Consider the following 26,760-nt stretch of genomic DNA (forward strand, 5'->3'; position numbering starts at 1 on the left):
AGGGCTCTGTCTCACAGGCTCCAGCTGCCCTCAACTCTGACCTTTGCCTCTTACCCTGGCCACAGTGCACTATGCACATTCAGCAGCTGTGTTCACAAACAATTTCACTCGTGTTGCCTTTACTTCATTTGCAAAGGTTACCCCACACCTACTCTCCTTGCCTAAGACATGGAGGTGCAGCTAAAGTCGGATTGTGTTTTGTGGCGTTCCCAGGAGGTACCTACTCCCTGGGAGGCTCTGGGTGGCTAGGGGTGGGGAAGGGTTGGGACACAAGTCAGCGGCAGTCCCTTATTCGGGAACTTTAGTGTCACGGAGACAGGAAACTAGCCTTGTGGAAACTCAAGAGAGGTGCTTCCTTCCAACTATGGGGGGGACTTAGTGAAATTCGGCTGTCAGGCCAGCACAGAGGAGGAATCGTGGTGCGGGAGGGTCTTTGGTTGTACTGAGAAGTTGTATGCTCTCGTCCTTCTTCATGGAAACAACATTATTTCTTAAAACCAGTATAGCAAAACCAACAAACCAAGACCAAGGGTTCTGCAAAGGGTGTGACTGCCATTGAGCTCAGTGATGGGAATTAACCCGGTGTCTTCACTGACTCCCTGACTTGACCCAGGCCTCCGGCCTCCGGCCAAGTCACCAGGCTAGCTAATGGGCAACAGTCCCACACGGGCGATCCCACACGGGCGAGTCCCCTTGGTGTGGCCAGTGACCCCAGGGCGGGCGGTGCCCGTGTGCGCACGGGCTGACGGCGACCCCCGGGGCGTCCTCGGCGTCGGGCACTGGGGGCAGGGGTGGGGGAGTGGTGGGCAGTGCTCGTGGGCGCCCCGCGGCGCGTCCCGGCTGCCCCCCTCAAGCCAGCCCTGCCCGTCTGCCCGAGGGCGCCGGCCTGGGGGGAAGCTCCCCGCCGTGAAGCCCCCACGGCGCGGGACCCGCGCGGGCTTCGGCCGCCGAGGCGCAAAGGGAACCTCCGCCGAGACGCGCGCAGCCGCTGCCGCCTTTCCGTCGCCGGAGGGCGCCCGCGGGGCGGAAGGGCCGCCCCTTTCAGCCGCGCGCCCCGGAAGCGGTAGCGCCGCGCGCCGGCGCCGGAAGTGGATGCGGCGGGCGGCGGCGGCGGCGGCAGCGGCGACGGCGGGCGGCTGTGCAGCTGCCTCGCGCGGCCCGGCGGGCGTCGCTGTCGGGGCCGCGGCGTCTCTCAGCCTCGGGCTGGCCCCCCGCGGCCTCGGGCTGCCCATGGGGCGCGGGGGACCGGGCCGGTGACGCCGGACGCCCATGGACGCCCCTGAGGAGCCGCTGCCGCCGGTGATCTACACCATGGAGAACAAGCCCATCGTCACCTGTGAGTGCCCGGCAGCGCGGGAGGGGGCGGCGGCCGCGGCGGGCAGCCCGGCCCGGGTCCCCGACCCCTCGGCCCCCGCGGCCCGGCCCCCGCTCTCCTGGCCCGGTCGCTTCCTGGAATGGAGGTGTGGCCGGGGCGGCGGCGGCGGCGGCGGCGGGGCCTCTGAACCCGCAGGCGACCTTCGACCTCTCCGGGGCCGACCTCCGACCTCAGCGCGGACGCCCTCCCGGGTTGTCCCGCTGCAGGTGGACCGCGCCGGTGACGCGGTGCGCCCGGCATGGAGGGCGCGCCCCGTCCGGCCGCAGGCCAGGCAGCTCGCCCCGCGCCCGGGGCCCGTCCTGACTCCAGCGGAGACGATCTCCCCCCGGCGCACGGTGCCCCCGGTCCCGACGTGGGTTCTCTGGCTGCGAGCGTGGACGAAGTTTGCGTGCGGGCATCGTGTTGGAAGACGTGGGTTTGCACTTCAGTAAAGCGGTGGATAGTGGGACGCAGGGGTCCGTCGGAGCGCGGCACAGACGCACTTGCTGGGGCACGACGGCCCCGACGGCGAGGCGCTGCGAGCCGAGACCCGCTGCACGGGCGGCCTCCTTGGCTCTTCCCCGCAGGCCCCGCCGAGGCGCTGGTGCAGAGCAGAAACCCACTTTACCGACGAGGCCGTTAAGGTTGGGGCGCTCATCCACGCTCTGGACTGCTAGGTGGGTGGGTGTAGGGTTTTTAGGGTTTTGTTTGGGGGCTGCGTCTATGCCTGCCCAAAGGAATTGTTTTTCTTTTACGGAAAAAACTTCCTCTGATTCCTCCAGTTGTAGCTTTAGAATGAAATACTTTCACAAGCACTGAGCTTATGGCAAGCGTTGAAATATTGGCTGACATTTTAATGGTTTGCGGAGAGGTTTGTTGCACGGGTAGGATTTTTGACTTTTGACAGTGTTCTCATCTTCAGTGAGTTTTTTCAAATAGCCTTCCGTGCTTTGAAAGGAAGCAGTCTTCCTATAGCAAAATCTGGGCACTTAGGCCACAGTGGATCGTTCTGTAGGTTTTGACAACTCCTGTTTCTCCCCCCCCCCCCTTTTTTTTGTGAATAGTGGATACTCCTTATGCCTCCTCTTGTCAAGTCCCTGAGAAATTGTATATTTAAAGTTTAAGTTTGTTGCTTTATCTTTAGCTGCTAAACTTTCTTAGGGAAATGGACTGTGTCGCCTCTAAACTTGGACACTTGCGTAGTTCAGCAAAGCTGTTTTCTCTCTTCACTGGGACACTGGGCAACTGAAAGGCTTACCCAAGACCACACCTTCCGTCCCAGAGAACTGGGGGTGTGTAGAGCTGATGAGGAGGCTGTGCCCTTGGCAGGTGCTGTCCATGGCCTCGGGGAGGAGGGCCGGGCTCCAGGTGGTCTTCTGTCAGGTGTCAGTGTCTTTCAGACCCTGGGGAGTCCTCCCCAAGGGCCTGCTTGCCCTGAGCGCCGGGTCAGTGCTGCTTGTAGAGGCATCCCCGTATCTGTCTAGATGTCACACCCTCAGCTGACGTCATCACAGCAGTGTGTCTGTGGGCAGATGTAAAACACACCTGAAGAGAAAGTTCCTAAAGCTCCGTTGGAGTCAACCTTGACCCAGTGGGGAAATCCTCATCTTACTGTTTGCTTGTGAGTTTCATGTTTACGCACATGTGGGGCAGACAGCTAAAGGACAGTTTCCTTTCCTGCAGATTTATTGGAAAAGCTCTGTGGGTGGAGGTTCGCCCAGGGTTTAAAGCCTAATGAATACGCATTGTCTGCACTCCCGGTACCTCTGTTGTAAAAGGCACAACCATTCATTCATTGGAGTCTCCGTAAACTTTCAGAGAAAGTTAGCTTGAGACGTAAAAAAGATCCCTTTAAAAGTTGAAGATTTTTTTGCCTTTTGGAAAGGCTGACTTCACTGTTCACACTTGGAATTAGCTTCGGGAGATCCGGGACTGAAGCCGCGTGAGCTCCTGTTGTCCCGGTTGTGCTTCACCTGCTCTGCATCTCGTGCCCTTCTTGTAGCTGCACATGCTTGGCAGCGAGCAGCTGGTCTAAGCAATTTGGCCAAGGATAGTAGGAAAATTGCTTTTAAAAAGTCCAGCCAGAGACTTTGCTGTTATGTACACAGCTCCCTTAGAAGGCGGCAGTTTAGTTTTCAAACGTCTGCTTACGTCCTCTCCTTGCCTGCTTTTCCAGCCGTGGCACCCCGAGGAGGTCCGGCTTTGTTCATTGTCAAAGGAAAGCAGCGTTTATGCTCGTGTTCAGTTTCTTTCATGGAATTTAGGACGTTTTACTTTGAGTAAAAATGAATTGCGCATCCGCCTTTCTGGGAAGAATGTAGAGTGTCACCGGTTCCGGTTCCGGTTCCGGTAAATTTAGGAACTGTTTCTTTGAGGCCAGGAGAAGAATGGAAAGTCCCCAGAGATTAGCGGGTTTTATTACTCGAAAACTTTGCTGAAGTGTTTAAACAATATTCTGAAGCGACTTAAATGTCTTGATGGCCTTCAGTTCATCATTAAAGTGTTCACAGCCTACTGCCTGACATCCCTTGGTGCCGAGGGACCTCAGCGGAGGATCTGCTTAGACCACGGAGACGTGTGTTTCCGGATCCTGGAGGGAGCCTGGGTTGCACAGGGATGTCCCCGGCGGTTAGTGGTACCGGGACGTGCCGCCGCTGGGTGATGAATCGCCTGATCCTGGCCGTTTCAATACCTGTAGTGTAGCTCACTAATCACGGAAGATGCTCGTTGGAACTGGAAACGTCGGCAGATCCATTTGATCTAAATTTAAGTTACGGGGAGTTTGCACAGGGCTCTGGTGGTGTCGCTTCAGTGGCTCGAGCTGCTGCCATGGCACAGGTTCGGGAACTCCCACGTGCCTTGAGTGCAGACTTTATTTTATTTATTCATTAATTTTTGACTGCATTTGCAGCATGTGGAAGTTCCTGGGCCGAGGATTGAACCTGAGCCACAGCAGTAACAGTGACAATGCCAGATCCTTAACCACTAGGCCACCAGGGAATTCCAAAATTTTTTAAAGTTACAGCTGAGACTTTTTTCCCAGCCACTGGATCAGTTTTCTGCTTTGGAATAAAGACTTGGGTTTTTGATCTAAAGGTTTGTTAGGAAAGATATGGTCCTTTTCCAGCTGTCTCATTTAGCCAACAGTTATTGTAATTCCACTGATTTGTGGCTTTTCTTTTCTTTTTTGCTTTTTAGGGGCATATCTGCAGCATATGAAAGTTCCCAGGCTAGGGGTCGAATGGGAGCTGCAGCTGCCAGCCTGCACCACAACCACAGCAGCATAGGATCCTTAACCCACTGAGTTAGGCCTGGGATTGATGATCCCTTATCCTCATGGACCCACAGCAGGAACTCCTGTCTGTGGCTTTTCCTAATTGACGGTCGGCGTCATGCCTAAGGTAGCACATGGTATCAACACGGAATTGTGTGGTATCTGAAAAATAATGGCACTCATCGAATGATCTGCTCTCACATTGGATGTTGCCGCTTTAATTTCCCTCAGTCTCTGTATTTGGGGTTCCCGATCTGACATTATACTTTTTTTATTTTTATTTTTTATGTTTCAATTTTTTTTTTAGGGCTGGCCCTGTGGCACAATGAGGTTCCCAGACTAGGGGTCGAATCCGAGCTGCAGCTGCCAGCCTACACCTCAGCCACGGCATCGCCAGATCTGAGTCGAGTCTGCAGCCTGCACCACAGCTCCCGGCATTGCCGAATCCTTAACCCACTGATCGAGGCCGGGGATCGAACCCAGGTCTCGTGGATGCTAGTTGGGTTGTTACTGCCGAGCCACAATGGGAACTCCAGGGGAAAAGGCAGCAAAAATGGGTGGATCTGTAATGCTTTGTACCTGGTTGGAGTTTGTTTTTTCCCCCTGTAGGTTAAAGCGTGGAATGGTGCTTGTGATTTAACCAGAAAAGTAACTCGAAGTGTCCCCTTTTTGAATTGATACGTGTGAGTGCAGGTACTTGGTCTGTCGAATTCTTAAGCCAGGAGGGCTCAGCCCTGAGAAGAGGGAGACGTATTTACCCCAGGAAACCGCAGTCGCAGGGGCTGTTTGACGGCAGGGGTTGAGGCGCTCCCAGCCCTGCCTCCCTTCTTGAGAAGTGGCTTCTACCCGTGCGATTAAAAGCAGGCCGGACTTGCGTGTGTGCCTTCTCCTGCCTGTGAATGGGGGTGTGGTGTGCGGTCTCCTCCGGCGATGTGGGCGTTGAGGGAATACGTGTAAGCCCCCAGCAGAGGGATGCGTGTACAAGCTTAGCTGCTCAGCGGAGAGTCCTCCTTGTTCTCTGTTCACAGCGGCTTTAGCGTCTTCAGTAATTTTTTTTTTTTTGAAGTGCTAAATATTCTTTATTTGATGTTATACATAAACCACACTGAAATGCCTTTCAGGGACTACCCTGGTGGCCAGGTGGTGAAGGATCCAGTGTTGTCAGTGCTGCAGCTCGGGTTCAGCCCCGGGCCCGGGAACTTCTCCATGCCATGGACGCCGCCAAAAGAATAAAATAAAATGCTTTTCATTAAGTAAATGACAGCATTTTATTTTATTTTGTTTTTTATTTTTTGTCTTTTTAGGGCCGCATCGGCAGCATAGGCAAGTTCCCAGGCTAGGGGTCAAATCGGAGCTGCAGCTGCTGGCCTCCACCAGAGCCACAGCAAGGCGGGATCCGAGCCATGTCTGCGACCTACACCACAGCTCACGGCAACGCCGGATCCTTAACCCACTGAGCGAGGCCAGGAATCAAATCTGCGTCCTCATGGATGCTAGTCATTGGTTTCCACTGAGCCACGACAGGAAGCCCAAAAGGCGGTTTTTAGATACAGAGAATTTCAATTAAATTGGCGTAGTTAAGACCAAAAAGAGAAAGTGGACATTGTCAGTTTATCTTCGGCTCTTTCTATAGCAGGGTAGTGAACACAACTTGAAACACAAGTGGGTCTTGTTCTGTTCTATGAGACAGTGAAGGGATCCTCTCAGTATTTAAATATATTAATATGTCAAGTTATAGAAATCTCAGGAGAAAACCAGTCTCCTAGAGGTTGGGGAAGGTAGTCACCATCCCCTGAAAAGTTTAACATTCTTTGTTCAAGTTCATTCATCTTTTTGGAAGGGAAGCAGTGACAGAACTTGTTGTACCGGAATTCCTACCCAAATTCAAAAAGCTGAGCAGTTTTTTGCACAAGCCAATCTTACTGAAATCAGGACTGTCCAAAAGAAACAGCCCATCAGCCGCTCCTGGGCCGCACTCCAGCACATGCGGTCCAGGTCCGTCGCAGTCCGGTCCGCCTGCAAAGTCAGGAGACATGTGGATTCGGCAGGAACCGGCCAGTGATTGCGCGTCAGTGGCTCTTCTGGGACAAGCTGGCAGTCTCCTCACTCTCCCGTCTTCCTGACGCCAAGAGCATTTTTGCCCAGGGACGTCCTTCTTGGGACTCCCCGAGTTCTCCGTCCGTGTCTCCTCTCCCCACGCGATGCCTTGGTTGTTGGCATCGGTGTGAGAGCACCCGCAGCCCGACCTGTGTGTGGCCCAGGCAGACCCTGGAGATCGGGCCTCGTCCTGTGCTTGCCTCGCCTTTCTGCAGGGTGGCGCTGGCAGCCTTCGGAGCAAAAGTCTTGTCCTTCTTCACATTACATTGTTCTTTCTCCAAGTGTGACAGGGAGGTTGCTGCTGGCAAATGGGACGCCCCGCCCTCTTCGGTAGTTTTTCATGGCACTGGCACTTCTAAGCTAAAAAGAGTATTTGATGATTCCAGGTGGTTAGTGTAAATAATTTTATTACACATGATGTCCTAACAGTTGTTATTTGAAAGAAAAAAACCCATAAATTGGAAGAAGATGCTGATTTACTTCCTAGGTAACCGCAGCAACACACTCCCAAGCTGCTGGCACCTGTCGGGCACTGCCCAGCTTCTCTAACCTGGGAATCGGGCGGACACTGCTGCTTCCTTCATGTGTGTGTCGGTGGGGGCGGGGGGGGGGGCACTTGCCTTTTATCATAGCAGCCGTGACGCCGTGGAAAGAAACGCAGCGCGTGCAGTGTTGAAGCGCACGGCCTCGGCCGGGGTCTGGGGCGTCTCGAGCGTCACAAATTTGAACTATCCTTGGGGCCCCCTGTGGGTTTGCTGCCCTCAGGCCCCTGGAGACACAGATGGGGAGCCCATGTGACCGGGGGGTTGGCCGGCGCTAGGGTAGAGTCAAGCTGGTGATTTGGAAGTGAAAAGCTCCCTTTGCATGGGACCTTGAGCTCATGTGCCTGAGTAGCTAATTTACAAGAACGTCTAATGAAATTTGGTTTCGGCAGATGGAATTCAAGGGTCTGATTTTTTTTTTTTTTTAAAGCACTGATGAATCTGAAATAATGGAGCACAGCAGACGTAACACAGGAGCCCGTGTCTCCCTAGCCAGGAAGTGACAGCGTGGTGGTCGGTCCCCATGGCGAGGTCGGGACGGCCTCCAAGCTGGTCGCCTTTCACTGAACATGCACCTGACTTACTGAAGAATTTTTGTCGAAAGCCCGTTGACAGAGTGTCTTTTCACGTGGATGGTGCGATTTGGTGCGTGTCCTCACGGGCTCTGGCTGCTCTGGCCCGTGGCCTCCTCCCTTCATCCGCCTTCCCGTCTGTCTGCCCTCCTCGGACCCCGAGTTCTGATCAGATCCTTCCTTTGTAACCTCTCTTCATGGAGATTTTAAATGTACTCACAGTATTTTGCTCTTAGAGAATATTTGGTTTTTAAGTTTAAAATTGATGACCTTGGTGCTCGGAGATAACGAACCAGACTCGCATCCATGAGGACGCAGGTTCGATCCCTGGCCTTGCTCAGTGGGTGAAGGATCCGGCGTTGCCGTGAGCTGTGGTGGAGGCCGCAGACGAGGCTCGGATCCCGCCCTGCTCTGGCTGTGGGGGAGGCTGGCAGCTGGGAGCCTCCGTGTGCTACTAGTGCGGCTCTGAAAAGACAGTTTTGTAGAAAATGCTCAGACACCTTGAATTCTGAAAACTTAGACTTTTTTTCATTTTTTAAAGTTTCGGTGAAGTCGAGTTGATTTACAAGCTTGTGACAGTCTCTGCTGAACAACCGCGTGATTCAGTTGCACATGTGCCCATCCAGTAATCTGCAGATAATCTCTTTCAGATTCTTTTCCCACGCAGGGGATCACACAACACCGGGCAGAGTTCCCTGCGCGCTGGCCAGTCCGTCCACAGACCACTTGGACTTGCTGAGAAGTAACTGCTGTGCACTCATTTATTCATCTAGTGTTTGTTGATGCTGTAACATCATCTGTTTGGAGTTTTGAATCCGGGACGGACATGTCCATCCACTGAGGAAGAAAGGAGGGAGGAAGCTCCCTGGTCACGGAGGAGCCTCGTCTTTGCCGCGGTCCTTCTGAGTTGTGGTGGAGCCGCTGTATTTCCTCCAGGGCAACGGAAGGTGAACTCCGGCCAAACGAAGGCGTCCTCGGGTCGCCGAGTGGGCTTCCGCTGCGGCCTGCTTAGGACTGAGGGCCTGTCCGCCGGCGTCTGGGTGAAGCCTTGAAAGAAGGGACCTCGTGTAACTTGTCAGAGTGAGCCTGTAAACCTTAGAAGTGTGCAGTAAAACAGGACCGTAGCTCTCTTGTGAAGAGTGGACTCTAGAAGTGCCATTGCTGGGTCAGAGGGGAGCGCAGGTTCCGAGTGGAAACCCTGTGGAAAAGCCGTACTCTCTTTGCCCTGGATGGGATTCGTCTGTTTAATTTTTGCCCGTCCGGGGGGCAGGGGAAAGCCATCACGGTTTTTCCTCCGCCGTCGTGTTGCGTGTTAGTCTGTGTTCTCTGACTTCACCGTCTGCTGTGCGTGTACAGCTCTGCTTATGCGTAGCGTGTAGAGCTGTGCAGCCGTCACCGTAGTTCAGTTTTAGGACATCTCATCGCGCCTCGGCCTTGTTAGAAGCTTCTCTCTGCTTCTCCTCCAAGCACAGGCAGTCGCCGGTCTGCTTTCTGTCCCTGTGAAGCGGCTATTTCTGGATGTTTCGTTGGAGTGAATCACGTATTACGCAGCCTTCTCTCTGGTTTCGTTCACTCCACGTTGGGTTTTTGGATTTGTTTTGTTTTTGGCCTTGGCTTTGCCCACGTGGAAATCCCTGGGCCGGGGATCAAACCCGAGCCACAGCAGTGACAACACCAAGTCCTTAACAGCTAGGCCCCCAGGGAACTCCCCAGTGAGCCTTTTGTTGCTGAGTAGTACTCCGCTGTGTGGACGGCCCACATCTGGTTTAATCCGTCTACCCGTGGATGGGCACTTGGACTGTTTCTGACCTTAGGCTGCTGGGATATGCTGCTGCTCTGCATTGCGGTGTGTGTCTGCGTGTGCACGTGTGTTTTCATTTGTCCCGGGAAGATCCTGAGCACATTGCTGTGTTGTATGATAAGCTTGTGCCTCACTTTTTAGGAAACTGCCAAAGTGATTTCCAGAGCGGCTACACTGCTTACCAGGCCCACCAGCAAGGCATGAGGGCTCGAGTTTCCCAATCTGATTTTGGTGTTAGTTTGCGTTTCTCTCCCGGGCAGTGATGTCCAGCCTGTTCTTAGCCATTTGTTTCTTCTTCATTCAAACGTGTATTCACATCTTTTGCCCATTTTAAAATTAGGCTGTCATTGGCTTGTAAGCATTCTTTATGTTTTCTTGATATACCACCTTCTGTATCAGACACATCATGTGCACGTGTTTTCTCCTAGTCGCTGGCTGTCTTTTCGTTACTGTATCTTTTGAAGTGTGAACATGTTTAATTTTGATCAGGTCCACGTACTGATTTTCTCCTCTGTGGATTGTGCTTCTGGTGTCATACCCCGAAACTCGTTGGCCGAGCCCGGGGTCCTCTCGTTCGGTGTGGTCTTCCTGACGACGAGTGAGGTTCTTTTGTGGGTTTGTGGGCCTTGGGTCTCTTCCGAATCGCCCGTTCTTCTGGGCATCTGTGTTTACTTTGACGTTCAGCAAGTGCGGCCCGAAACATGCCTGAAAGCAGCCTCGGAATAGCACTGGGAAAGCATGCGTTCTGTTGTTTGTATTTTATACCGCACCTGGTTCTCTAGGGCCTCCGTAACAAACCGTCAGAAACTAGGTGGCTTAGAACAACAGGAGGTTATTCTGTCGCCGTTCTGGGACCAGCAGTTGAGAAGCAGAGTGTCCGCCGGGCTGGGCCTTCAGGAAGGGGCCTCCTGTCTCTTTGCAGCCGCCAGGAGTCCTGGCCTCCCCGACGTGCGGCCGCGTGGTGCCAGCCTCTGCCTGCCCTTCACGCGTGGTTTTCCTCTGTGCCTCGGCTGCCCCGACGAGAGACCCTCCCAGGGGACCGAGGTCCCGCGCGCGTGCCGTGGGAACGGCCTCACTTGGGCGAGAGATGACGGTGATTGCGTCTGCAAAGACCCTTTGCCCGAGTGGGGCGCCTCTGCCGCCCCTGGGCCGCGGAGACGCGGACAGACCCCTTGGGCGTCCCGCTCAGCTCCGTCCTCCGGGATCTGCCTCGGCTCCCACCGCGTGTCTTTGCTCTGTGGCCCTTCCGTCCGGAGCCTTGTCCTCACTGTCCTCTGACCAAGGGGCAATTCCTTGGTGTCGGGAATTTTGTCGCTGGGACGTTGGCCCGGCGCGTGGTGATGTCTCGGGGGGAAGATGAGCTCATTCGGCAGCCTCTCCCCCCCCCGGGACAGAAGTGCTTTTCGCTGGCTTTCTCCACGTGTGGTACGTGGTGTTTCACTCCCCAGTGTGGCTTGAGGTCCTTGTTTTTGAATGTTTAAAAAAGTGAGCAGAGGGATCATGAAGACCCTGACAACGGGTTTAGACCTTGGTTTCACCAGGGCGCGTTATACATTGGGAAATGCTTCCTAGTTTTAACAGGCAAGTTTAGTACTGAGATGTTACATACGCTTCCGAGCGGAAATTTTGGGCAGAACCTTGGAACGAACAATAACTCCTTGGATGCAGTTTTTGCTACGTCTGTAGCCCAGCGTTGGTGGGCACTCTCAGTCTGGCTGGTCGGCTGGAAGGTTTCTGAGCACTGAGGTGGACGGTGGCGGCATCAGGTCATCTCGAAGTTGCGGACCCGAGGGCCAGCGTTGCTCCTCCGGGTCCCTCGGGCTCTGTAGCAGAGCGAGGACCAGCAGCAAGCAGCTGACTCCACCTCCACCGTGGCTCCACAGGCGGTGGGGGCGTCGGACTCTGAGTGTCCCCCAAGTCATCCCTCAGGGAGGGCCTCTGCCCCAGAGCTGAGTGACGTAACCATATGCTGTCCTTTAGTTCAGCAGCTGAAGACCTGGGTGGGCCCGTGTACTAGACAACGTTAGTAGAACCTTTCTTGTTCCAAGATGAAATTCACGCTCGGGAGCTGGACAGCGGCCCCATCATCCCATCTGCCGGGGGAGGGCCTGCCCTCTGGGACCCCGAGTTGTCTGGGGCCGAGCCTGAGGGAGCCGTGAGGGAGTGTGTCCTTGGCATCTGTTCCAGGTGATGCCATAGGTGCTTGGTTACCCCCGTGAGCGAAGACCCAGCCCTCCGAGAGCCCATGCCCTAGCAAGAGGAGATGGACAGCGGGCTTCCCTAGTAAGTTCGAGAATGGGATGGGTGATACATGATGCGTGCTGTGGGGAGAGGAGAAAAAGAGGAGGGGAGAGCAATGGCATAACGTCTTTATTATGGAAATTTGCAGATGTTAAAAGAAAAAAGAGTGGTATATACAGAAACCCTACAAACCTCCCAGCCAGCTTCAGCGGGTGAGCCGATGGCCATACCCCTCATTCCCTCCAATCCTGTGTGATTTTGAAGCAAATCTCAGACATCACACACTTTATCAACAAATGTCTGCCTTGTGTCCCTTCCCCGCCCAGACTCATGTACTGAAGCTCAGACTCCCAGTGTGGTGGTGTCTGGAGGTAGGGCTGTCGGGGAGCTAATCCGGGTTGGATGGGTCCTGAGGGTGGGGACCTTAAGGGGGGGCGCCCTGGCCTTAGAGGAAGAGGAGCGATGGGGACCGCATTCGACCCCTCCCGCCCCCTCCACACGCACACTCAGGGAAGGCCATGTGGGCACACAGGGAGACCTCTGCCAGTCAGGAGAGAGCCCTCACCTGGCACCACTCCGAGGCTCCCTGACCTTGGACTCCAGCTCCAAAACTAGGAGAAAAAAACCGTGTTGTTTGAGCCGACTTTAAAAAGAGAACCGGCAACATCTTTATCAATCTAAAAAAAATAGTTCCTTTGTATCAAATATTCAGAGTTTACACTTTCAGCGTGTCTGAAATGTCTTTTAAAAAGTTCTTTGAATTATTTAGTATCAAATAAAGGTGGGGGTTCTTCATTCAGTTGGGTTTTTGCTGTGACATGCAGCGACTCAATGCGGGGTCTCAGTTCTGAGGCCAGGGTGGAACCTAGGCCACGGCAGTGACGGTGCCGAACCCTACCTGTAGACCGCCAGGAAGCTCCCCAAAGAAAGTTTTTAGGTAAGTGTTTCCAGTCTCTCTTCCAACATTGGTTTTTCCCTCCATCTCTCTCATTCCCTGCCCGCTGTGGGACAGCCCGGTGCTGTGTCTTATGGTCCCCTGCCTGGACTTTGCCAGCTGTGTCCTCTGTCCTGTTTCTGGCAAGGTGTTGGAGCCCGAGGCTGGGCCAGATCGGGTCGGGTTTTTCTGGCAAGACTGTTGCAGCACAGGTGGGGTGTCCTCCCTCGGCAGGTGCACCATGTCTGGGGTCCCTCTGTGATGTTAGCTGCTGTTGAGTCTCATCTTACTGTCTCTGCGGTCATTATCTGAAAGGTCTCTGTAAAGAGTGTGTGTGTGTGTGTGTACACGTGCACGTAGACATAGGTACCTGCACACATGGGTCTGTATTAGCCCGTCACCAGCCGTGCAGTTGGTAGAGGAAAGGCAGGCCCAATGCGTGGTTTTTCTCTCTCACATAACTTCTCAAAGAGAGTTGGTTCTCCGGTATCCTTCACTGGCCATCAGTGTGCTTTCTGATGTAAGTGTCACGGCGAAGCCGAGGAGTTAAGCTGACATGCTCTGTTTCCCTCCCTTGCAGTCGCCGCCCCTACTGCCCTGCACCTTCCGGCTTCACCAGCTGGCGTCTGAGCTGTAGGGTCTTTGTGGGCCCTCTGTTCCTTCTCGGGTAGCACGCGAAGTTCTGGACTCTCCATTTCCTGCCCTGGACCTGCAGTCAGCCATTCTCCAGGGAGCCTGGAGATGGGACCTGGAGACCCCAGCCTGTGTCTCTGGGCTCCTGGTCGCTCCTGGGCCTTCTCAGAGGAGCTTAAAGGTCCATCCTAAGCTCACTCGTGTCTTCTCAGTTCGGATTCAGGACGTCGGGTTATAAGGAGCTGCTCCCTGTCCGCCCTGTTTGCTTTCTTCTGCTCTTTCTTTTATATTCTCTCTTCCGGTGTTCAGGGCCACCTAGGGGTGATCCTGCTGGAGCAGGTTCTCAGATTGGGTCGGAATCCCCTGGAGGGCTTGTTGGGACCTGGCGGCCAGGCCCACCCCGAGCAGGTCCCGGGCGAGGCCTGGGAACGAGCGCTTCTGACGAGCCCCAGGCGGGTGCGGGGCTGCAGGTGCAGGCAGCTGCTCACTCCACTCGCGCAGGCTGACGGCCGTCGGGGCGCGCCTGCTGGGCACGGGCGTCGGAGCCCTCTTAGTGGTTGGTTCCCTGCGGCGTTTGAACGTGGTACCCGCTGGCAGGGATGTCAGATTTCTACCAACTGCGCGGACGTTCATCTCCATGTGTTCTATTTTTTAGGGAAAGGTTTTTAAAACTTAATTTGTCTTCTGATCATGTAAGATACTTACATGCCTCTAAAGCCAGATCTACCGACACGATCGAGTGGGAGAGTCGAGCGTTTAGCCCTGAGCCGTCGGGGCTTTGTAGGCCCTCTGTTCCTTCTCGGGTGGGACGCGAACGGTGCCCCGTTCCCTCGTTCCCTCCTGTAGGAAACCCTCCTCCGTGTTTGTTTCCCCGGCTTAGGTGAGGTGGCAGACCCCGCCCGCGTTCTGTCTTAGGGTTTGTGGAAGTGGAGCGCACTTGCGCGGCTGCAGTGAGTCAGGTACCCGGCCGCACACTGCCGTTCTCTTTCCGATTCTTTCCCCCGGGCTACCGGGTGGGGGGGCTCTCTGCACGCACACCGTCCCCCTCGCCTTCCATCCCACCTGCAGTCCGAGGCCCCTCCTGTAGCCGCCCAGGGCTTAGCCCGCGGCCCCGGCAGGCAGTGCAGGTGAAGCGGTTCTGCCTGCACTGTGTCACCCAGCCCTGCGCTGAGTAGCCCGGCGTGCACCTCTGTCTTCTCACTGTGCCCGCGTCCCCGTCTCTGCGGGTAGATCCCTGCAGGGGTCGCTGGCGCCACGGTGAGCACATCGTTTCGCTAGACGTTTTCAAACCCGCCTTTGTGACCGTTCACCTTTTGAAATTACCATCAAACCACCCTGAGAAAGTGGGTGATCTTTGAACAGACTTTGAGGAGGTGAAAGGCGAATCGAGGAAAGGGAGGTTTGGGAACCCTTTATCCAAAGCCTGGAGCAAGCGGGATCTCCTCTTGAACTGGCACATGCTGGGATGCAAACTGCCACTGCCATACTGTTTTTCCTTGGTTTATGAAAGGTAAACCGTCAAAGGCTGATTCTTGTGTTCTTATATTTAGGTGTGTTTATCAGATCTTTCTTTTTCTGTGAAACTGTAGGTTTTTGTTTTCATTTTTTTAGTTTGTTTTCATTTTTTTAGTATCTTTTCAGGGCTGCACCTGCAGCATATGGAGGTTCCCAGGCTGTGGGTCAAATCAGAGCTGTATCCGCCGGCCTACACCACAGCCACAGCAACGCGGGGTCCAAGCTGCGTCTGTAACCTGCACCACAGCTCACGGCCATGCCGGATCCTTAACCCACTGGGCGAGGCCAGGGATTGAACCTGCGTCCTCATGGATACCAGTCGGTTCATAACCTGCTGAGCCACGACGGGCGCTCCGAGACTGCAGTTCTAAGCCTAGTGTGGTCTGCGAGCTGGAGAAGGTGTCAATTGTCCCCTGGTCAGAGTGTTTACTCAGGCCTCTGAACACTTGGCATGGGTGCTTGATTGGCTTTCGTGGCAAAAAGAGAAGACTTTGGGGCTTTCTCTCGTGCAAGTGGGCTCTGTATGGGTTGTGGTTCCTCTTCTGCAAACCCCCGCACAGGAAACTCGATCAATACTCACACGTGACGCTTTTTCCCTGTGGTCTAACCTTCGGGCTAGACCCGGTACCGGGAGTGAGGGAAGCAGAGTGGGGAGTGGGGGCCCCTTGCCTGTCCCAGCAGGGCTCGGGACGAAGGCGGCGTGGGCCAGGCCTACTGTGAAAGCCAGTGGTGACACGGCAGGACTGAGTCGGGATCTGAGACCGCCGTCGCTGTGGAAGGCCCCTGCCACAGAGGCTCTGTGACGCAGCATCCAGCTGGAGGGCACTGCCATCCTGTCGCCGCAGAAATCGCTCTTCTTTAAAGCTGGCCTCTGGTGCACAGCTGGGAGGCCTCCTGTGCCCTCCTTCTCTCGCTTCACCGTCCAGCAGAGGAGGGGCCGTCCTTCTGCCCAGAAATGGGGGTGGGGTGCCTCGTCATTTTAGGGCACAAGGAAAGCGAGAGAATTTCTGCTTAGAGAATCGGGGCGCCGTCTGGGTCTTTTTTGTTCCTTCTCGTTCACCCTCCCCCCCTGCACCCCCCGCCCCCAGGTGAAAGCCTGCCTGCGCAGACGCTCGGGGCCCGCTGGGGAGGCCGCCCCTTTCCATGACTGCACCCTGGGTATTAGTTTTCCCATGGAAGAACCACCAGTCTGAAGCATTCGTTCAGTTTCATTTCCGCAGTGACATTATGCATGAACTATGGCAAATCCATTGTACACGTTACCAAAGTGACTTTGGACGTTTTTATTGTCCCCCTGGAAGTCTGTCCTGCCACAGCCTGTCGGGGAGGAATTCGTTCAGTGTGGCCTGAGGACAAGTGCACGCATGTGTCGGGTTAAAGACAGTGACCACCTCACCCTCCCGTTTTCAAGTAGGGATGAGCTGCCAGGCAGTGAAGTGTAGCCTTTTCTTGTTAGCAGCGTGCTTTTAAGTAAAAAAGGGCTGTTTCTTTAAAGTTTTCCGTAAAGCAGATGTTATGTAATTGATGTATTTCCTTTGACTTTTTTTTCAAAAGTAAAAGTCATAGCGTCCCTTCCTTGGGAGGGCTTGAGATGGCCTCTCGGTCCCAGCAGGGGAATCGCGGGCCCCTCTGTCGACAGCGGCGTGTCTTCCCGAGCCAGAACCCACCCCGTCTTTCCTGCCCGCAGTGCTGTGCAGCCCATGGAGCCCTAATGGATAGAGCTACCCTTCGACTTAGGACACTGCCTGTTAGGCGGCTGAAGACGGCCGGCTGGTTAACAGGCACAGGTTCTGGATGTCTTCAGCGATTGAAGTTAAAACAAGAGATGCATTTTATTAGAAAAGTTACTGTTTCCTTTTGCTAAGGCGATACCTGAATTTGAAGCAAAATGGTACCGCATGAGAGCATCACATATTTAAAATGTTCATTTAAGACCTTTCTCCAGTGTACGTCTCCCCATCAAGATACTGATCTTGACAGGACGCGGCATCAGGTACTTAGGAAGCTGAACCTCTTGTTTTGGCTTTCCAGCCGGTTGGTTGATTTAAAAGGGCGAACAGTGAAAGAAGATGTGTGGTGACCGCAGGCTCTTCACACAGACGTTTGCAACGAGACGCGCTCCTTTCCCGCCTTCATGGGCTTTCTGGGGGATGCGTATTTCTTGTGCGGAATGATTCCATTACTCTCTCCAGGCGGACGCCCCCTGCCTGTACTTTCCTTGCCCCTTCCTACTGCCCTTTGGGCTCCTCCGCAGCCCCCCCCCCCCCCCCCCGCCATGGGCATTGAGGCAGCAGGTGGGCGTGTGCCCGGGGCTCACCGGCCCGGCCGGGAGCGCCTCCTCGGAGCTGGGCTGGATCTCTGCTTCCCCGCATCCTGCCCTCACCTGAACGTTCTGTTTTTATCTGCCACTTTCCCACGGTGGTCAGTTCCTGGTCCTTTCATGCTGGGAGACCTGCGTGGTCTTGCACGTTTGCCTGTTGGTGACAGTGGAGTGCCAGGGACAGAAGCGTTCGCTCTGCTGGTGGAAGGCCTCCTGGAACCTGCATTTTCAGCCACGTGGTGTCCGTGCAGCCCCTGCGAGTTCCTTAGGAAACAACAGCATGAGGAGCAGCCTGGGTGGCAGCCGGGACTATGGGGTCCAGAGTGGACAGCCCGAGTGCGGGTCCGCCCCGTGCTGGGGCTCAGGGGCTGCTGGGCTGGCTAGTGGGGAGGGCCTTGCGCCCCGGCTTCCACGCGGGGGTGGCCCCCGGGCCTCGGGCAGCTCTGAGGGCTCGGGGTGACCGTGGGCAGAGTGCTGAGGGGCACCGTGCTAAGTGAACGCACCGCCAACAGCTGGCCTCTGGCCTCCTGGCCCGCGCTGGCTGAGGGCAGCCCCTGCAGCTGGCAGGCCTCCTGACGGTCAGAGTGCGGGGTGATGGAGACGGGGCGGGCCACGGCCGGCGCTTCCCTGCCCTTTTAAGTCTCTCGTACACTTGTCATAGTTGTGTCAGCCCCTCGTAACAGGTGACATAGACCCCGCGCCTTCAGGTAACACAGGTATTCTAGCGCTCTACGGGTCAGGAGTCGACGTGGGCTGGAGTCACAGCCAGCTGTGGGCCACGCCGACCCCTCCGGAGGCTCCGGGGAGACCAGTACCTGCCTTTGCCGGCTCCTCGGGGCGCCCGCGTCCTTGGCGGTCTCGGCCGCTCCATCGTCAGGGCCGCTGAGACGGTTCAGTCTTTCTCCTGGTGCTTCTCTTCGGTGGTGGCTCCTCTGCCTCCCTCGTCCCAGCTAAGCGGGCCTGTCCGGATAATCCAGGGTAATCTCTGTGTTTTAAGAGCAGCTGATGAGCAGCCTTGATCCGTGGGCAGCCCTAGCTCCCCCTTGCCCATCCTGTGCCGTGTTCACAGGCCCCGGCGAGCAGGGATTTCTGAATGCCCTTGGCACGGGTCTGGGAAAAGCCATAGGAAGCAGAGATTCTGTAAGCAGGAAAACCCTGTCCTTGCCCACTGAGAGGTGGCTTTTCAGTTTAACTTTTTGTTTCCCCCGAGGCATAATGTATAGCTCTGGAGCAATCAGACCACATCTGGTAATTTACCTTTTCTGCAGACTGTTGAGTGCTGCATTCAATGTTATGTCATAGTTGAATCCTGAGATCTTAAAAAAAATGATTGCATCAGCATTATGGGAACATCAGCCACAACAAACGTATGGCTTTTTAACATAGATACGAACATTTTCTTCTCAATTAGGAGCGTTCGTGCCTTTATTTTAGGTTAGACACCCCGTGTTCCCCAGCTGCAGACCGGGGGCTCCTGTGCAGCCTCCTCCCCAGTGGAACCTCCTGCAGGCTTGGGTCCGGATGGGGATTCTCAGCAGGGGGGCTCTGCCTGCTTGTCTGTCTGCTGGAGGCCTGTCCATACGGAGCAGGACATCCCGGGGTCCTCGACTCTTCAGGCATCGGCGCAGTGCTGATGCTGTTGCGGCTGCAGTTGACTGTTGAGAATTGAAAATCTAGGAGTTCCCGTCGTGGCTCAGGGGAAACAAATCCGACCAGCATCCAGGAGGACGCAGGTTTGATCCCTGGCCTTGCTCAGTGGGTTAAGGATCTAGTGTCGTGAGCTGAGGTGTAGGTCGCAGACTCAACTCGGATCCCACGTTGATGTGGCTGTGGTGTGGGCCAGCAGCTACAGTTCCAATTCGACCGCGAGCCTGGGAACCTCCATGTGCTGCAGGTGCAGCCCTCAAAAAGCTAAAAAAGGGCCTGCCCTTCATGGGAATGAATCTGATTAGCATTCATGAGGACGCAAGTTCGATCCCTGGCCTCGCTCAGTGGGTTAAAGATCTGGCGTTGCCGTGAGCTGTGGTGTAGGTCGCAGATGCGGCTTGATGTTGCTATGGCTGCAGTGTAGGCCAGTGGCTACAGCTCCAATTTGACCTCTAGCTTGGGAACCTCCATGTGCCACGGGTGTGGCCCTGAAAAAAAAATTAAAAAATAAAAGACTGTTTAGCCTGGAGGTTTCTGTTTTTAGTTATAATTGACTTCTTTGAAAATTAGAGTTGTTTTGGAATTCTTCTTGTGATGGAGCAGGTTAAGGATCTGGTGTTGTCACTGCAAGTGGCTTGGTTGTGGATTCGATCCCTGACCCCAGAACTTTCGCATGCTGTGGGCATGGCCAAAAAAAAGAAAGAAAAAAGAAAGGAAAATTAGAGTTGTTTCAGAAATAGCCAGCTTTTTTACCATCTTCTCGTTGGTAACCTGAAGTCTAAATGATGCATTTTTATCTGTAGTTATTTATGTTTTGTTGGGTATGTATGTCTTTTCAAAGTTGGTAAAAGTTAACTACTTTATAATTGGGTCCCAGGTCCTTCTGTTTTTAAATTTTTCAGGGAGTTCCCATTGTGGCTCAGTGGCAACGAACCCGACTAGCATCCATAAGGACGCAGGTTTGATCCCTTGCCTCGCTCAGTGGTTAAGGATTTTGCGTTGCCACGGGCTGTGGTATAGGTTGCAGACATGGCTAGAATCAGGGGTGGCCGTGGCTGTGGTGGAGGCCAGCAGCTGTAGCTCCCATTCAAACCCTAGCCTGGGAACTTCCATATGCCGCAGGTGTGGCCCTAAAAAGACAAAAAATTAGAAGAAATAAAAAATAAATAAAATTTTCAGAAAATATTAGCTGAGTTTTGTTGAACTATGACCCACTTGTGATCAAGTCACTAAAATCATCTTTTTGAATTCTTCCCCATGCCGTGTTTCATGAGTTCTTATCTGCTTCTGGCGGAGGCGTTGAAGATTGCGTGATTCATACGTGACTACACGCGTCTAGAACCCTAGAGAACCGTCATGACTCGGGAATCAGCAAAGGTCTGCGTCAGCCGTCTCACCGCCGGGACCAGCAGGTCTCACCCCAGCCGGCAAAAATAAGGACACAGAAACTGGGGCGCTGCCCGCCTTTGGGGAGCGTCTGCGCTGGGCTTTGCGCAGCTTCCGGGCTCAGGCACGGGCCGGGGCGGGTCCCAGAGGGTCGGGGTACCGTCCAGGCAGGGTGCCCGTCTCCCGCCTCGGGGCAGGGCCACGGTCCCCGGACGCTCCCCTTTACACTCGCCTGGCCCTGCTGCCTGGCGCTGCGCTGCTCTGGTGCTGCGGGGGCCCTCGGCCTCTGCGTGCGCCCCGACTCACCCAGCCTCCTGTCCCCGTGTCCCAGCAAGTGACGAGACGCGCACACACGCACACACAGACCCGCGTGCATGGGATTGTGCTTCGCCTTGTCCTCGCTGGTTGTCTTGATCCGTCTCCCTCCCGCAACAACAAAACGACGTCCTAGTTGTTGCACCACGAGTCCGAGTTGACTCTTGAAGCCCCTCCGGAGCCGGAGAAGAGACGGCAGTTTTCTGAGCAGGGTTCTCGCCGCTGGGACGCATCCGTCTCCAGAGGCCTCGTTTTTGCCTCTGGGCGCTGTTTTCTGACGGCTGCGTCCTGCCTGGGCTTTCTTCTCGAGGGACCCCGGCCTCCCGACCTCGGGACCGCGTGGCTCTGCTGCGGGGGGTTGCGCTCCTCGGGGGGGCGGCTCCCGCCGCCTCTCCCCTCCGCCGAGGCCGAATCCTTTCGGGGTTTGACAGCGCGCTCTTGGCCGCCTCTCTCTCTCCGGCTCCGGCTCCGGCTCCGGCTCCGGCTCCGGCTCCGCAGCCGACTTCGCAGACCTGTGTGTGTCCCCTGCGCAGCGGGAGGGTTCGGGAGGAGGAGTGTCCCTGACGGCTGCTGTGTATTTTGAGACAATCCTGGTGCCTTTTCTCGGTTCGCCTTCAGTCCGTGTGGACTTGCAGTGGGTGAGAAGAACTTGGCCCTCAAGCCTAAGTTGGGGGACCGCCTTCCTTTCCTCGGGCCGGCAGAGCCAACCCCCGCAGACGGGGGCCTTCAACCGCAGAAACGTGGCTGCTCACGGTCCTGGCGACGGGAAGGCCTCCCTCCTTGGGGGGCCAGCCGGCCTCGTGCTCTGTCCTGGGTGCTCTTCCCAGCCCGCTGTCTGTGTGTCCATGTGGGCCCTTCTTAGAAGGACACCCCTTAGATTGGCTCAGGGCCTGTTCCAAAGCCCTCGCTCTAACGTAATCACCCTTTTCAAGACCTAATCTCTAAACCCAGTGCCACTCAGGTGACGGGGGTGAGGGCTTCAACCGTGCATCTTGCGGGGACACGTTCAGCGCACAGCAGGCGCTGCGATCAAATGGTCGTCTCTTGAGTTCCCAGTTCTTATCCGGTGGCGTCTTTGTCCTTGACAGAGATGCTAACTGACCTATAACCTTTAAAATGAAATTTAGGGCACCGATGAAAGATTTATTTCATGATAAGCAAAAGTGTTGCTCTGGTCTCGGTGCAGGCGAGCGTTTTATCCTATGACAGGCTTTCCTGTGGGAGACCCGGGAGGCGGCACGGAGCACACCCTTGGCTCTGTGCCCACGGGCTGGCTGTGCCTTCGGGGGAGCCTCCACTGCGGGGGACTGCGTGCGTGTGTGTGTGTGTGTGTGTGTGTGTGTGTGTGTAGTGACAGAGCGGGGCACTCGCAAGCGGCTGCCCGAATGTCTGCCTAGCAGAGTGGTGACTTTTCATGTTAATCTCGGACCTTTTTTTTTTTGTCTTTTTGTCTTTTGTTGTTGTTGTTGTTGCTATTTCTTGGGCCACCCCCGCGGCACATGGAGGTTCCCAGGCCAGGGGTCCAATCGGAGCTGTAGCCACCGGCCTACGCCAGAGCCACAGCAACTCGGGATCCGAGCCACCGCAACCTACACCACAGCTCGCAGCAACGCCGGATCGTTAACCCACTGAGCAAGGGCAGGGACCGAACCCGTGACCTCATGGTTCCTAGTCGGATTCGTTAACCACTGCGCCACGACGGGAACTCCTCGGAACCTTTTAAAGAGGCAGCAGGAGTTGGCACCCAAAGACAGGAAATCTGAAGCTAACTGAAGTTTTTCTTATGTTACGGATCTCCAAGACAACTACCAAATAAACGAACAGGATGAATTAAAACATAAAAGCTAGGGAGTTCCGTCGTGGTGCAGCCTAAATCTGACTCGTATCCAGGAGGATGCAGGTTCGATCCCTGGCCTCGCTCAGTGGGTTAAGGATCCGGCGTTGCTGTGAGCTGTGGTGTAGGTCACAGACGAGGCTTAAATCTGGTGTTACGGTGGCTGTGGTGTAGGCTGGCAGCTGCAGCTCCGATTCGACCCCTCCTAGCCTAGGAACTTTCGTATGCTGCGGGTACAGCCCTAAAAAGGCAAAAAAAAAAAAAAAAGAAAAGAAAAGAAAAAGCCATAAAAGTTGTTTTTATGTCCACAATCCATTATTAATAGTAACCTTTACCAAGGATTTACTTTGTGTCGGGCCTTGTTCGAGGCTCACCACAGCCCTGGTGGGAGCCATTCTTATTTTCCCATTTCGCACGTGGTCCGGGCGGCACAGGAAGGGTGAGCTTGTCGAGCGGGTAGGTAGCGGAGCTCAGAGGGACCCAGGCGGTCAGGCTTAGGCTTGCAGCATCCGCGTCCGCTCGCCGTGGCCGCTGCCTCTCCGGTGATCAGCGCACCAGCCCAGAAACGTCCTTACTCTCACCAGTGACTTGACATTGTTGTGTCCTTTGAGGGAGGTTTTTTGGCTTTGTTTTGGTTTGTCTTTTTAGGCTCATGATAGCAAAATAAGCAGATTAATGGCCTGTATCAATTCCCAGTGACTTCTGTAGGGTCCATATAAAAGCACTTTGGAAAATGGCTTTGCTTAAAGTTGGAGGATCCTCTGAGTATAAGAATTTGAGTCGTCTAGGGACTTCCCATTGTGGCTCAGCGGTAACTAACCCTCCTGGTATCCACGAGGACATGGATTCAGTCCCTGGCCTCATTCAGTGGGTTAAGGCTCCGGTGCTGCCAAGAGCTGTGGTGTAGGTCACAGACATGGCTTGGATCTGGTATTGCTGCGGCTGTGGGGCAGGCCAGCAGCTGGAGCTCCGATTCAACCACCAGCCTGGGAACCTCCATATGCCGCAGGTACGGCCCTAAAGAGACAAAAAAAAAAAAAAAGAATCTGAGTCATCTATATGAAAAGGTTCTCTTGAAGCTTAAGTTTATGGTTATACTATCATTTCATGAGAGTGATTGGAGTTTTCAGTTCTCTTCGAGCTAGGCCAGAGAGCTGGCAGCTGAGCATGCAAAGCCAGGCACAGCGGATTCCCCACTCGTACCTGGCACCAGCCAGCCTGTGCTCAGAAGGCGGGGACCTGTCAGATCCCCTCCTGGTCTGCCAGGCAGGCTCGCGTGTGTCCTCGCGCTCACCTGGGGCCTGCGGAGGGCAGGTGCGTCCCGAGTCCTGGGTGCCAAGTGCAGAGAGCCCTCCTTCCCTGGGCTCCTGCTGGCGCTGGGATGCCCGTGGCGCTGTCTCCGAGGAGAAACAGCATTCGTGGGCCAGGCCTCCTGTTCTGCGTGGCGTCTCGCAGCTCTTCCGTCCAGGTGGAAGGTGGCCGTTGGGCAGAGCAGGAGCGAGGCTGGCTGGAGCCGAGCCAGCCCTGTCCCTCCCTGGCGGTCAGCCTCCCCTCGCCGGCCCTCGCCCCCCCTTGTGGGGAAAACCACACCCCCCGAGAGGCAGAGCGGGGTCAGGGCCCATGGCGGGGCCGGCGCTGGGCGTTCTCGCGACCGCGGATGCAGAGACGGGAAGCGATCTTGTGCTGCGCTGTCGTTCACTAACGCGTGAAACTGTCTAAACTCTAATTTAATACGGCAGAGCCCGTTCTCCCTGTCCTTGCCTAAAATGCCGTTTCTATTCCTGCCGCAGGTGCTGGCGATCCGAATTTATTTACCTCTGTTTACCCGACGCTTTCCCAGCAGCTGCCGCGGGAGCCGATGGAGTGGAGGAGGTGCGGCGGGCCCCGGGCGCGGGCGGGCGGGCGGGACGGGCAGCCCCGCGGGTCTGTGGGCCTTCTGCTCCGCGGAGCAGCACGTGGGTTGTCTGAGTCCACGGCCCCTTTTCTAGGGACGGCTCCTAATCCTCCTAAAAGGGCCACGCTCGGGTTGCTCTTGCTGAGATCTCTCTCGGCCCTGAGCTCCTGGGCCCTCGTCCTCAGCACGGGACAGTGACAGAGCCGGGCGGCTGAGACCCCGGGAGCGAGACCAGAGGGAGCCCCCTTTGCCCTGCTGTTGGTGACTCGTTCCCGGGAGACAGCTGACTGAATTACCTCACTGGAAAACCACTTTCTGTGAGGTTAGATGCTACGCGTAGAGAATACTTGGATTTTGAGGTGTTAACACGAGTATCTGCTTTTAACCAAGGAGTGTGAGCGATTTGCTCTCATTCACGTTCGTGTCCTGCTGATTCTTGCTACATCGTTCCTTTCTCACCACCGGTTTGTACCTGCTAAGTGAAGCGAACATTCTGGATGCCTCACCCAGGCTCTCTGTTGACTCCAGTCTCCTTTCTGTGCGCGACTGAGGTGTTCCTAGAATGTCCGTGATTGCTGGCATGTGACCCAGAGGGCACAGAATGCCCTGCAGCAAGGGGCGGGGTCTGCAGAGGCTCTCCAGCAAGTATCCGTTCCCGAAACAGCAGGGAGGGGGCGATGAGGGGAAACGAAATAGGGGCACTCCCGAGCCGGAAGGTATGTTTTTCTCCTCACCTGCTTGAGAACCGGATGAGAAACAGGACTGGAAGGGCCTAGCTGCAGGCACGGGCCCGGCCACCTCTGGGGGGACAGAGGACGGAGCCGAAGGGGAGCAGGGCTGAGCCCCCGTGTCTGCAGGGGTGGCTCCCTGCGGAGCAGTGCGTCCTGACGGGTGCCAGGGCCAGGACCGCGGTGGGCAAGGCAGGCCCAGGTGGAGCCCCAGTGCCGGGCATGGGCATAAAGCTCCTTAGTACTATTATTAAAGTGCGTACATACAATTCTGATAAAAATTTAAAATTAAGTGGTTAGATCTTGGAAAGAAAACATTGAGGCAGAACCTTGACAAGACGCCATGAAGTTTAAAGCTGAGAGCTGGAGAAGGAAGGCAAGAAAGGAGAGCTGAGCCATGGAGGCTGCATCCAGAAGTTTCCGTGCCCTGGGAGGGGCCGTTTGAGAGGATGGTGTGGCGCGTGGAGGACCTGGCATCAAGGTTTGCCCACGGGCCGTTCAGGGACTGAGGGGGCTGCTGAGTGTCAAGCCCGCAAACAAGAAGCCGTGCCCCGAAACAGAGAGGAAGGAAAAATGGAAGTTGCGGTCTCCAGCAGCGTGTCAAGTGCAGCATGACACAGCGTTTGAGAGGGGTCCTCTCAGAGCCCTCGAGTCCTGTCCCTTCACACTCAGACAGGGGACAGCCTCAGCCGCCCGGCCTGCAGAACACAGGCGCCCAGAGGTCTTGCTGCTCTCAGGCCGGGGGTGGGGGCGGCGGGGCCCAGCCTCCCCTGGCCGCACTGCCGCTCTTCCAGCCTCGCCTCGCCGCCCGCAGGGAGCTGGGGGACGGGCCGTGGCCAAAAGCGCCTCCAGACGTGTGTGATCAGAAACCCAGATAATAAAGGGTGCACCTCAGCCAGAAGGAAGGTGAACCCCGAGTCCACAGGACGAAGGAAGCAGCGGCCAGCACACAAGTCGAATAGCTGTTTTGCTACAGTTACAGTGTCAGTGCTTTTAAAAAGTAAAAAAGCTCAAGTTTCAGGCGTAGAAGAGAGCAGAGGAGAAGGTGTGTCTCCTTGTCTTGTTGGGGGAGCAGTGGGCGTCTACACAGCCTTCGAAAGGGAAATTCCAGAACTACCATGGAAGCAGCAGCAGCAGCAGAGAAAGAGACAGTTCAGCTTTGACCCAGGAGAGGCCAAGAGTGGAGAGAGAAAACGTGATGAGTCTCCCAAAGTACGGAAAACTATAGACAGCCTGAAATAGAAAATCCTTACGTTCCGCGTAATGACAGTAACTGTGGTGGTTTTAACTTGGGGGTCGCGGGCTTCTTCGGTTAGGTGAACACTATAGACCCCAGCCGTGGATGCTTCAACGAGACCCAGCTGCTGGAGGCGGCGGGAAAGGTGTGGGCAGAGACACCTGGAGCACAGGCTGTGCTTAGACGGACAGCGGAATAGCGGGTGTCCTCTGCTGGCCACAGTGTAGACTGTATGTAGCTTGCGGGGTTCCTCTGTGGGCTCTTTGTTCCCGGCATCGGAGGAAGGGGGGCGGTGGCGTCCACTATTTCATTTATGCAGCGCAAACAAAAACCTCCTCTTCTCACCACAGTTCTCCTTTTGGGGTGGTACAGGTTGTCACAAGAGTGTTAGAGCAGTTGAAAGCTCTGACAACTGCCGGCCGCAGGCCTGACGTTT

At 55.4% G+C, this 26,760-nt stretch overlaps 1 protein-coding gene across 2 annotated transcripts in view; it reads left to right on the top strand.

The window, feature by feature from the left end:
- The first annotated feature begins 1,099 nt into the window (after positions 1–1,099).
- TRAPPC10 (trafficking protein particle complex subunit 10) overlaps positions 1,100–26,760 on the top strand; it is a 76,790-nt gene continuing 51,129 nt past the window's right edge. For both annotated transcript variants that reach the window (XM_021071078.2, XM_084992279.1), the window contains exons 1-2: positions 1,100–1,336; positions 24,256–24,337. In XM_021071078.2, the coding sequence (XP_020926737.1) occupies positions 1,270–1,336; positions 24,256–24,337 (149 nt within the window). In that variant the 5' untranslated portion in view covers positions 1,100–1,269. The remainder of the gene's footprint in view (positions 1,337–24,255; positions 24,338–26,760) is intronic.

This window comes from Sus scrofa, chromosome 13, assembly GCF_054392235.1.
Source record: "Sus scrofa isolate SSC_HxYL_T2T_F1_AM1 chromosome 13, Sscrofa_HxYL_maternal_Yorkshire_Landrace_v2.0, whole genome shotgun sequence".
Lineage (NCBI taxonomy): Eukaryota > Metazoa > Chordata > Mammalia > Artiodactyla > Suidae > Sus > Sus scrofa.